This window comes from Pristis pectinata, chromosome 12, assembly GCF_009764475.1.
Source record: "Pristis pectinata isolate sPriPec2 chromosome 12, sPriPec2.1.pri, whole genome shotgun sequence".
NCBI lineage: Eukaryota > Metazoa > Chordata > Chondrichthyes > Rhinopristiformes > Pristidae > Pristis > Pristis pectinata.
Window position 1 is genome coordinate 5891068 of NC_067416.1, and position 12873 is coordinate 5903940.

Below are 12873 nucleotides of genomic sequence, written 5' to 3' on the forward strand. Positions count from 1 at the left end.
AATTGGTCACTGTAAATTGCCCCCAGTGTGTAAGTGAGTGGCAGGATCTTGGAATTTTTGAAAATGTGGGGAGAATTTAAAATAAAAGGGATTAATGCAGATTTAGTGTAAAAGTTTGGTTGATGGTCAGTGCAGGCTCAGTGGCAGAAGGCTTGTTTGTGTGCTGTATCTCCCTCTATAACTCGAAGACTCTAATTCCGACGTCCCAACTCACCTTTCTTCTTAGGATATAGAACATAAAACAGTATAGCACAGGAACAGGTCCTTCAGCCCACGATGTTGTGCCAAACTAATCCCTCTATTCTCTGCATATTCATGTGCCTATCTAAGAGCTTCTTAAACGCCACGGTAGTGTAGCGGTTAGCGTAACACTTTACAGCGCCAGCGACCTGGGTTCAATTCCGGCCGCTGTCTGTAAGGAGTTTGTGCGTTCTCCTGTGTCTGCGTGGGTTTCCTCCGGGTGCTCCGGTTTCCTCCCACATTCCAAAGACGTACGGGTTAGGAAGTTGTGGGCGTGCTATGTTGGCACCGGAAGCGTGGCGACACTTGCGGGCTGCCCCCAGAACACTCTACGCAAAAGATGCATTTCACTGTGTGTTTCGATGTACATGTGACTAATAAAGATATCTTATCTATTGTACCTGCCTCCACCACCTCCCCTGGCAGCACATTCCAGGCACCCACCACTCTCTGTGTAAAAATACTTTCCCCACATATCTCCTTTGAACTTTCCCCCTCTCAGCTTAAATGCAGGTCCTCTAGTTCCCACTCTGTTCCTACTCTGCAGTGAGATGAAAACTTGCTATATCAACTCATGGAGTCAAGGGGTTGTACAGCATAGAATCAGGCCCTTCGGCCCACCAGAGCAGACAGCAACACAACTTCATAAGTAATGCCTGGCTGGGAAGATGCTCAAGGGTCACACATAGTTACACACGTTTTAGTGAAAAGAAGGTGCCATTATTGGACAAAGGCAGGCTCTCCCTTCACAGAAGGTCAGATGCACTCCAGAGCTGGGGTGGGAGGGGTCCTCGATTATGTTGGCTGCTTTCCCAAGGCAGCGGGGAGTGCAGACAGAGTCAGTGGAGGGGAGGCTGGTTTGCGTGATGGACTGGGCTGTGCCCACAACTCTCAGCAGTTTCTTGCGGTCTTGAGCAGAGCAGTTGCCGTATCAAGCTGTGATGTATCCAGATAGGGTACTTTCTGTGGTGCATCTGTAAAAATTGGTGAGGGTCATCGGGGACATGTCGAATTTCCTCAGTCTCCTGAGGAAGTAAAGGTGCTGGTGTGGTTTCTTGGCTGTAGCATCAACATGGCTGGACCAGGACAAATCTTTGCTGATGCTTGAAGCTCTCAGCCATCTCTACCTCAGCACCATTTCTTGCACATTATTTGTCTATCTGCACTACACTTACAAGGATGTTGCTGGGACTCCAGGGACTGAGTTATGGAGAGAGGTTGAGCAGGTTGGGACTTTTTTCATTGGGGCATGGGAGACTGAGGGGTGACCTTATAGAGGTGTATAAGATCATGAGGGACATAGATAGGGTGAATGTGCAGAGTCTTTTTCCTGGGGTTGAGGAATTGAGGATGAAGGCGAGAGGGGAGAGATTTAATTGGAACCTGAGAGGCACCTTCTTCACCCAGAGGGTGGTCCATATATAGAATGAGCTGCCAGAGAAAGTTGAGGCAGGTACCTTAACAACATTTAAAAGGCACTCGGACAGGTACATGGATAGGAAAGGTTTAGAGGGATACGGGCCAAACACGGACAAAAGGAACTAGCTTAGATGGGAACCTTGGTCTCATGGCTCAGTTAGGCTGAAGGGCCTGTTTCTGTGCTGCATGCTACTATGACTTTCTCTGTAACTGCAACACTAAATTCTGCATGCTGTTTTCTTTTTACTACCTCAATGTACCTCTGTATGGCATGATCTGTCTGAATGGCATGCGAACAAAAGCTTATCACTGCATCTTGGTACATGTGACAATAATAAACCAATTCCAATTCCAGATACCATACAGCAGGAGAACATATTTCCCCAGATATAATCAGAAAATGTTGGAAACACTCAACAGGTCTGACAAAGGCCCTTTAACATGAAGTGATGACCCTGCTTCTCTCTCCTGACCAACTGTATGTTTTCAGCATTTCCTATTTTTATTTTAGATTTCTAGCCTCTGCAGTTTCTTTTTGAATTTCTGGAGTTCTCCAACTCTATTCCAACAACACGAGTGGATCCTACCCTCAGGAAAACCTTTCTTCCTTTTTTCCCCCCTGGTAACATCAGCTTGGGTTTAATTTGGAGACACAAGAGAGATTGCAGACGCTGGAATCTGGAGCAACACACAAGATGCTGGAGGAACTCAGCGGGTCGGGCAGCATCTATGGAGGGAAATGGACGGTCAACATTTGAACTGGACTGAAAGATAGAGGGGAGATAGCCGGGGTAAGGGAAGGGGCGGAGCAAGAGCTGACAAGCGATAGGTGGATCCAGGTGAGGGGGGGGTGATAGGCAGATGGAGGAGGGGAGAGTGGGAACAGTGACAGAGGCCGGGAGGTGATGGGTGGAGGTGACAGAGGGCTGCAGATGGTGGGATCTGATAGGAGAGGAAGGTGGAGCATGGAACCAAGTGACTGTTAATTTGGTTGCACAGAAAAAACTTGAGCTAAAACAAGCAGCAAATGCAGGTGGTTATTTTCCACTTGTTTTTAAATGGATCTGGGTCTTGCTGTTAGGGTCAGACGCCAACTGAGGCCACTTTGCCAAGAGGAAAGGTGGTGGATTTACCAGGAAATGCTGGAGCTACTGGTCAGTAGAGGGTGCTGCAGTCAGTTTGTCCACAACTCCAGCCACTGGATATGGCGACCAGCCGGCCAGCTGTTGCCACTGGTGGTGGCCAGCTCCTTTACACCAAACCGCTGGCTTCCAGCTGTGCAAACTAAAGTCCCGGGATGACTCACGTGCATGGTGAAGCGCGCAAGTCCAGTCCTCATTGGTGGGCAGTCAACAGCTTCAAATTACTGGGCTTTAACATCTCAGATGACCTGTCCTGGGTCCAGCACAGAGATGCCATCACAATGAAGGCATGCCAGCGCCTCTACTTTCTTAGAAGCTTAAGCAGATTTGGCATGCCACCAAACACTCTAACAAACCTACAGATGCACTGTAGAAAGTATCCTGACTGGTTGCATCACGGCCTGGTACAGCAATTCCAACACACAGGAAGGCAAGAGGCTACAGAGAATAGTGGACACAGCCCGGTCCATCACAAGCACAGCCCTCCCCACCACTGACAACACCTACAGGAGGCGCTGCCTCAAGAAGGTGGCATCTATCATCAAGGATCCCCACCATCCTGGTCATGCCCCCTTCTCACTGCTACCATCAGGCAGGAGGTACAGAAACCTAAAGTCCCACACCACCAGGTTCAGGAACAGCTACTTTCCTACAACCATCTTGAACCGACCTGCACAACCTTAACCCTCCCTCAGCAACGGAACACTACAGACCACCTCTCGCATTGTCTTTTATTTTTTAATGTCTTGCTTTGCAATCTTTTTTTCTCTCTCTCTTCATTGTCTTGTATAATTTATGTTTAATTCATGTATAATTTATGTTCTGTGTGTTGTCTGTACCTACGTGCCTGTGATGCTGCTGCAAGTTTTTCATTGTACCTGTACCTCACCATACTTGACAACAAAGCCAACATGACTTGACTCACTGGTGGGTTTGGACACCCGTGCCACAGATTCCAGTTCTGGCTTCTTGTTGAGTGCAGTGCAAAGTGCAGGCATCTTGCACCCTGTATGTCACAGAGCTGCAAACCATGGGAAACAATCACTCCTGGGACATCTATAAATAATTCCACACTTCCTTCCATCATAGAAGGAGGCCATTTGTCCCATCCTGTCTATGCCAGCTCACTGAGCAATCCCACTCCCTTTCAAATCTAGTCTTCCTCACAATTCTCTCACCTGCCTACACTAGGGCAATCTACAGTGGCCAATTAACCTCCTAGTAACCTCCATCTTATATCAAACACGTCATTGGTAATGAACCACTAGAGATTCAAGAGGAATCATGGGGCTAGCTCGGGAAAATGGGTGGATCTTATGGAACAGTAAAGCAGACTTGAGGGGCCAAATGGCCTCCTCCTATTTCTTATGTTTTTATCACAGTAGCTAAATGTAACGGGCATCACTGAGGAAAGGAACTAAGCTGTAGCTCTTAATTATTGTTCTCTGCAGTTACTGTACATTCTGGGGCTCCACTGGTTAATTATAGAATTATGGCAAGACAGGAGGCCTGTCAGCCCATCGATCCTGTTCCAGCTCCCAGCAGAGCAATCCCCACTGTCCTGTTCCTCTGCTCTAACCCCACAGACCTGCAAATTACTTCCCCTCAAACCCCATTTTGAAGGAAATAAACCAGAAGGTCCCAGAAAGACTCAGCAGGTCAGACAGCATCTGTAGAGGAAGAGACAGAGTTAACATTTCAGGTCAATGGCTTTTCATCTGAACAACTGAATCCATCAGTGGATGTCATTTAAAATCTGTTGGATTAAATCTTTTTGAATTGTTTGGTTTCTTCTTGGCAATTCTAACAAACAGAGACATTAAAGTATATCACACAAAATGCTGGAGGAACATAGAACATAGAACACTACAGGTCAGAACTCAGCAGGTCAGGCAGTTTGTGTGCATTACTCCAGATTTCCAGCATCTGCAATCTCTCTTGTGTTTCTACTAAAGTATATCAAAGGTGCAGAAGAAGGAAATTGGGAATGTAAAGACTGATGAGGCTAGGGAATAGACGCAGGGAATTAAGGTATGACTTTTAACACATGAATAACATGATGCTGAACTGGTAAATTGGTAAATTGGTTTATTATTGGCCCATTCCTGGATTTAACTCCTGGCCCATTCCATGTGACTGACTCTCAGAAGTGTCCGAACAAGCCATACATTCGTCAAGGGGAGTAAGGGATGGGCAATGAATGTTGGTCTTGCTGTTGGCATTCAGATCCTAAAAAATGTACAAAAAAATTACTGAAGGAGTGTTAGAAGATTCACCTTCCTGGGGGATTGTAAAGGAATATTACCACAAAAGTGTTTTTAAAGAGTTATATCACACTACAAACTAATGCTGCAAAGTGACATCACCATATTGAGGGTGGGTTACTTGGGTGAGGTAACATTTTCGGACACACACCGGCATCGAGGTGCAGCCTCAGGAGACCTACTTTCAGAAGACATCATTTGGTCATTGGTTTATTATTGTCACATGTAGCAAGGTACAGTGAAAAATTTTGTTTTGCATACCATCCATACAGATCGTTTCATCACATCAGTATATTGAAGCAGTGCAAGGGAAAAGCAATAACAGAATAAAGTGCTACAGTTACAGAGAAAGTGAAGTGCAGGCAGACAATAAGCTGCAAGGTCATGACAAGGTAGATTGTGAGGTCAAGAGTCAATCTTATCATACAAGAAGTCCATTCAATAGTCTTATAAAAGCGGGATAGAAGCTGTCCTTGAGCCTGGTGGTACATGATGGCTTTTGTATCTTCTGCCCGATGGGAAGGGGGAGAAAAGAGAATGTCCGGGGTGGGTGGGGTTTTTGATTATGTCGGCTGCTTTACCGAGGCAGCAAGAAGTGTAGACAGAGTCCATGGAGGGGAGGCTGGTTTCCGTAATGTGCTGAGCTGTGTCCACAACTCTCTGCAGTTTCTTGCGGCCTTGGGTACAGCAGTTGCCATACCAAGCCGTGATGCATCTGGATAGGATGCTTTCTATGGTGTATCTAAAAAAATTGGTCAGGGTCAATGGGGACATGCCGAATTTCTTTAGCCTCCTGAGGAAGTAGAGGTGCTGGTGAGCTTTCTTGGCCATGATATCTACATGGTTGGACCAGGACACACTATTGGCGTTGTCTACTCTGAGGAACTTGAAGCTCTTGACCCTCTTGACCTCAGCACCAGACCATGACAATCTATCAATTCTGATGAACGGTCAGTAACCTGAAATCTTGACTCCGCCTCTCTACCTGACCTGCCACCACTTCTGTTTTTATTTCAGATGTTCAGCTCCTGCAGGATTTTGCTTCTGGTTCCTTTTTACAGACCCTGCCTAGTTCTGTTTCCCTCAGCTCTACAGAAACTAAATTCCAGATCTTAACCACTCTCCAAGTACAGAGGTTAATTCTTCCACAATGAAAACCAACTTAGGCTGAGATCTGGAAAATGGGCTTATTTAGCATAAGCCAACCAGAAGAGAAGTTTGATGACTGAATGTTTCCCCAATGGGAGAAAGAAGTGCCCAGCAAAATGCTTTGCTAACTGTGCAAGGATTTCCAACATCTAGTACAGGACGTATAAATTAGGAGCAAGAGTAGACCACTTGGCCCTCAAGCCTCCACCACAATAAGATCATGGAGACAGAAGAGGCTGCAGATGCTGGAATTTGGAGCAACACATAAGATGCTGGAGGAACTTAGCGGATCAGGCAGCATCTGTGGAGGGAAATGGACAGTCGACGTTTCGGGTCAAGACCCTTCATATGGACTACCTTTCAGTCTGACCTGCTGAGTTGCTCCAGCATTTTGTATGTCACAATAAGATCATGGCTGATCTGGCCAACTTAACCCAGCATTCCAACCTACACCCAATAACCTTTCACCCTGTTCGTTTATCAAGAAACCATCTTCCCCTGCTTTGAAAAGATTCAAAGCCCCTGCTTGTACTGCCCTTTGAGGAAACATTCTCCGACAGAAAAACTCTCTGAACGAAAAAAATGTTGTCTTACCCCTGTCTTAAACGGGTGAACCCTTATTTTTACACACTGACCCCCTCTGAAAGGGGAAAGGTTTAGGGGGAACATTAGAGGGAACTTCTTCACTCAGAGTGGTGGGAGTGTGGAACGGGCTGCCATCTGATGTCGTAAATGCAGGCTCGCTCTTAACTTTTAAGAGTAAATTGGATAGATACATGGACGAGAGAGGTCAGGAGGGGTATGGGCGGGGGGGGCAGGTAAATAGGACTAGCAGAATAATGTTTCAGCACAGACTAGAAGGGCTGAATGGCCTGTTTTCTGTGCTGTAGTTTTCTATGGCTCTATGGTTCTAGGTCTATGTTCTTCTACAAGAGGAAACATTCTCCCTGTCTTGACCATCCATCCTGTCTAGACCTCTTAGGATCTTACATGCTTCAGTCAAGTTCTTTCTTATCCTTCTAAGCTCTGGTGGACACAGCAATCTCTCCTCATCAAAATCAAAGTGAAAGTTGAGTTTACTGTCATATGCACAAGTGCCATGAAAAACTTACTTGCAGCAGCATCACGGGAACATAGCATCAGATAAGCAGCATCCACAAGAAAAAAAATACATTAAACAAATTATACACAATTTTTACAATAAAGAACACAATTAGAACAAATAAAACAAAGTTCATTGTAGTGTAAAGTGGTCATAGTGTTGCTATACTGAGACAGTGATTCGGGTTGTGCAGGTTGGTTCAAGAACCGAATGGTTGAAGGGAAGTAGCTGTTCCTGAACCTGGTGGTGTGGGACTTCAGGCTTCTGTACCTCCTGCCCGATGGTAACTGTGAGAAGATGGCATGGCCCGGATGGTGGGGGTCTTTGATGATGGATGTTGCCTTCTTGAGGCAGGGCCATCCCATAAGACAACCACCTCCCTCCACTCACACATGGAGCCCCAGCTCAGGACTCAGTCCAAAGACAGCATCCCTCTTCCACCTGAAGTTATTGCTCTTTGCACTGCTATTCCGAGTAACAACAAAGAACTCACCCTCTGTACCTTGGCAATCTGATCTGAGAGAGTGTCCAGGAGGCGGGTTTTCATAAAGTCAGTCACCTTTACTGTTTGGTCATCAATGTAATAACTGCAACAGACGGAAAGCAAAACGGGTTAGACCTTTTCTCACATCTGCTCAGAAACCTGTCGACTTTCTCAAGGCAAAAATAAAAACAGACAGTGCTGCAGATGCTCAGTAGGACAGGCAGCACCTGTAGAGAGAGAAGCAGAGTTAACATTTCAGATTGGTGGCCCTTCATTAGAACTATGCTGGTAGGGGTTGAAAACATTCTGCGGAAGTTAAATAGTTCATTAGAAGTCAGGTCAGGAGTAGGGTCTTTGACCCATCAAACCTGCTCCCATCATTCAGCGCCAGCGACCCCAGTTCAATTCCAGCGCTGTCTGTAAGGAGTTCGTACGTTCTCCCCGTGTCTGTGTGGGTTTCCTCTGGGTGCTCTGGTTTCCTCCCACATTCCAAAGACGTACGGGTTAGGAAGTTGTGGGCGTGCTATGTTGGCGCCGGAAGCGTGGCAACACTTGCGGGCTGCCCCCAGAACATTCTACACAAAAGATGTATTTCACTATGTGTTTCAATGTACATGTGACTAATAAAGATATTTATCTTGTCATTCATAGAGTCAAAGAAATGTACAGCACAGAAAGAGGCCCTTTGGCCCACTATGTCCATGCTGACCGTTTTGCCCACCTACACTAATCCTACTTGCTTGCATTAGGACCGCTTCCTTCTATGCCTCGCCTATTTAAGTGTCTGTCTCAACGCCTCTTAAAGGCCTCTTAATTGATCTGAAGCCATATTGACAGAATGTAAATACAGTAAGGGAATGCAATGATATGGTTGGTATAGTAAAAGCCCTCCATTGTATAATTGCAAATGTTTCAAATAAAGTATATTTTTGAATAATAAATACATAATAGATCTGTGACAAGTAATCTGCTGTTCTCTGGCACTGCCATGGAATGTAGCTAGAATATTTGGTTAGTAATATTAATGAGCTGAGATGTTAATCTAGTCACACAATCAGCTGGATAAATAAGATCTTGTGGCATTAGTTGTCCTATTCCTCTGCACAGCAGTCATTTCTCAACCAGCACTTCGAAATAGAATAACCCAGTCATTTTTCCAACTTGTCTGAGAAGCCTATATAAGTTCAAAGTGATTACTGTGTCTGCCTGCACATCGAGGATGTCAGTACAGCGATGAGATGTCGTTGTCGGAGATCCTGTTCTGGCTGAGCACGTCAGTGTATGTTTACCCTTTCTACTGGAAGTACATTCAAAAGGAACATGTGACAGAGAGCTGGATCCAATGTTGGAGCTGCTTTTCCAACTCAATCTCTTTCCCAGCGTGGTTTCCCAGCATTATGCATGCGAATCCTGACTTTACCCTTGTTTAAAGACAGGGCACATTCAAGACACCTAGTAGCAAGGTCATTACTGAAGGAAATTGTTGGCTTAGCAAATCTGATGTACTTGAATCATCTAGGGACATCCTTGGAAGCTTCAAGTGTTTCATGTGCCAGATCTTTACTTCCAAGAATTTTCTCAATTTCCAAAGGTTTATGTCAAATAGACTGGGGAAAAAAATAAACATTCACTGTTTGATTTTAACAAAGGCCTGCAAGAAATAGAATAATCTCACGGGGAATTACCAAGCTGTAAGGATAGTTTTCTGTGAAGAGTTTGAAAGCTAGCGACCTGATTATTTACCCCTGCTGTTTGTTGAACCTTGCTGTATATAAAGTGGACACCTGATGAGGGGTCTCGACCCGAAACATTGACTGTCCATTTCCCTCTGTAGATGCTGCCCGACCTGCTGATTTCCTCCAGCTATTTGTGTGTTACTGCATGTACCTTATTAGAATGAGTAGCTGCACAACAGACACCTGACATTTCTGAGGCACATCCTGGGACGATATATAAATGCAATTTGTCCCTTCTCTTCTCGCCTTCGATGGCTTCAGTGGATGAGCTGTTCCACAGAAAGAAGTTGTTGCAGCAAAGTATCCAACATCTAAACCAGGATCTGGATGGGACACCAAATGAGTAGCAGCATACTGTATTTAGAGCACAGAGACAGGGCTTTTAGCTTAAGCTGCAGTGGCCTTCCCCCACCTCTATCCATCTAATCCTTTTTTCCTGCCTCTCTATTCCACATTCCCCAACATTCCCTGAATCATGGTCTATCCTGAATTCCCTTCTGGATTTATTATTTTACGGAACATCCTCTTACCCTTTCTCCAATCATCCCGCCCTTTCTCTGTCCGCAGGACCTCCCAAGCCCCAAGCTGCTCAATAACTTCCTGGTTCCAATAACTTCCTGGTAAAGCTTTCCTGCACCTTCCTCAACCCCTCGGAGTGCCGAGCTGAGCTGAGGGACCACCCAGCGACTCCACACGGCCATTAGTCCTGCACTTCCGCTCCACCGGCTGTGTAGGTCCAGGGCGGGCTGATGGTCGGACATCAGCGACCCTGATCGTCCGCTCCACCACTGAGCTCATGAGGGAGCCCTGCAGCCGAGACCAATGTGCTGCAGGGGTCTGGATGTAACTGGTCCTCAGCTTCAGACCAAGGAGAGCTGACATATGGATAGACACTCCATTCATTGCCTGGCATTGCTGTTCTGGTAGGATCAAACTGCAGGTGTTGCATTATTTTACTTATGTGTGTAAATTAGTCTTAAAATAAAATCTATTTGAATACTTTTTAAATATCTTCAGCTCTCAGAGATTTGAAAGCGGTGACACAGGTAGACAGGGTGGTGAAGAAGATGTTTGGCATGTTGGCCTTCATTGGTCAGTGTTTGTCATGTGTACAAGTACGGTGAGGTACAGGTACAATGAAAAACTTGCTTGCAGCAGCATCACAGGCACGTAGGTACAGACAGGAGTTGGGACATCATGTTACAACTGTGCAAGTCATTGGTGGGACCACACTTGAAGTATTGTGTGCAGTTCTGGTCACCCAGCTATAGGAAGGATGTCATTAAATTGGAAAGGGTGCAGATGAGATTCACGAGGATGTTACCGGGACTGGAGGGCTTGTTATAAGGAGAGGCTGGATAGGCCGGGACTGTTTTCCTGGAACAAAGGTGGCTGAGGGGTGACCTTATAGAGGTTTATAAAATCACGAGGGGCACAGATAAGGTGAAAGTTAACGGTCTTTTTCCTAGGGTAGGGGAGTCTAAAACTAGAGGACATGGGTTTAAGGTGAGAGGGGAAAGATTTAAAAGGGACGCAGAGGGTGGTGGGTATGTGGAACGAGCTGTCAGAGGAAGTGGTAGAGGTGGGTACAATTACGTTTAAAAGACATATGAACAGGTACATGGATAGGAAAGGTGTAGAGAGATATGGGCCAAATGCAGGCAAATGGGACTATCTCGGATAGACACCTTGGTTGGCATGGATGAGTTGGACCGAAGAGCCTGTTTCCGTGCTGGATGACTCTATGGCTCCATGACTGTGAACACAAAACCAGCGATTGCGGGTAGGTATCAAAGACAGTGGACGGTGATCTAGGGTCAGCCCCAGCTGAGGCCTACCCACTCCTGGGAGCCTGCTCTGCCCCTCGGCTGCCAGACGCCAGGGATAGCGATATCCTACTGTGCGCTATACTCTGTGCAACGAGTATAGTGCAACTGTATTGTGCAACTGTAGGGTACTGTCCTCCTGTGCAACAAATCGCGGGACTGTGCAGCAACCGCACCGTACGTGCGGCATCCATCTCGACTGGAAATGCCACTCTCGGTAGTTCTGCCCTCTGGTGGTGGGGACGGGCACTGGGAGCCTCCGGCAACACACAGGACTCAGTGCCATCAAAACTGGGAACCAGGGGCATGAGCTCTGATGGCCAGAGGACCCACCAATAAAAACAAGCTCATCTCAGGATCACCTGGGATGAACATAAGAACATAAAAACTTAAGAAATAGAAGCAAGAGGAGGCCATCTGGCCTGCCAAGCCTGCTCTGCTATTCAATAAGATCCTGGCTGATCTGGCCGTGGACTCAGCACCATCTACCTGCCTTTTCCCTATAACCCTCAACTCCCCTACTATACAAAAATCTATCTAACTGTGTCTGAAATATATTTAATGAGGTAGTCTCCACTGCTTCCCTGGGCAGACAATTCCACAGATTCACTACTCTCTGGGAAAAGCAGTTTCTCCTCAACTCCATCCTAAATCTATTCCCCCAAATCTTGAGGCTATGTCCCCTAGTTCTAGTCTCACCTACCAGTGGAAACAACCTTCCTGCCTCTATCTTATCTATCCCTTTCATAATTTTATATGTTTCTGTAAGATCCCCTCTCATTCTTCTGAATTCCAGCGAGTATAGTCCCAGGCAACTCAATCTCTCCTCAGAGGCTAACCCCCTCATCTCCAGAATCAACCTGGTGAACCTCCTCTGCACCACCTCCAAACACAGAATATCTTTTCTCAAGTTGTATGACTCATTTTGGATGAAGCCTTTATCTTGACTTGTTGCTAACAGCCCATTCCTGTAGTCACAATCAGGTCCAGTGTACAGTGTAGAGCCATACTACATAGAGTTATACAGGACAGAACCAGGCGCTTCAGCCCAATTCGTCCATGCCGACCAAGGTATCTATTCGAGATGCCCGTCTGTGCTAGAACCATTTTGACCCTATCCCTCTGTTCCTTTCTTATTGACGTACCTGTCCACATGCTTTTTAAACACTGTGATTGTACCCGACTCTACCACCTCCTCTGTACCATTGTACCCGTCTCTACCACCTCCTCTGTTCCATATACCTGTGGGACAATGCCTCCAACTGCATGTCGCACAGTGATTCACACTACCCAGCAAGCTTTTGTGCGTAAGGGGCATTCGACACAAGGCAGTTAGGTGCGTGTGGAAATGTCGATCGTAACTGCTTTTCGGGTACAATTCCACCTGGCAGTACACAAAAACGTCCCATCACAGGACAGAATTTCCAGTTCATGGTTCCCAAGGAGAATGCAGCCTCCTTAATCTTCTTCCCTCCCTCTTATCCACGTTGATGTCTATTTGTCGATCACAT

At 46.2% G+C, this 12873-nt stretch overlaps 1 protein-coding gene across 2 annotated transcripts in view; it reads right to left on the reverse strand.

Moving 5' to 3' along the window:
• The window catches only part of hpse2 (heparanase 2), a 268332-nt gene that overhangs the window by 78736 nt on the left and 176723 nt on the right, over positions 1–12873 (reverse strand). For both annotated transcript variants that reach the window (XM_052027869.1, XM_052027870.1), the window contains exon 7: positions 7810–7903. In XM_052027869.1, the coding sequence (XP_051883829.1) occupies positions 7810–7903 (94 nt within the window). The remainder of the gene's footprint in view (positions 1–7809; positions 7904–12873) is intronic.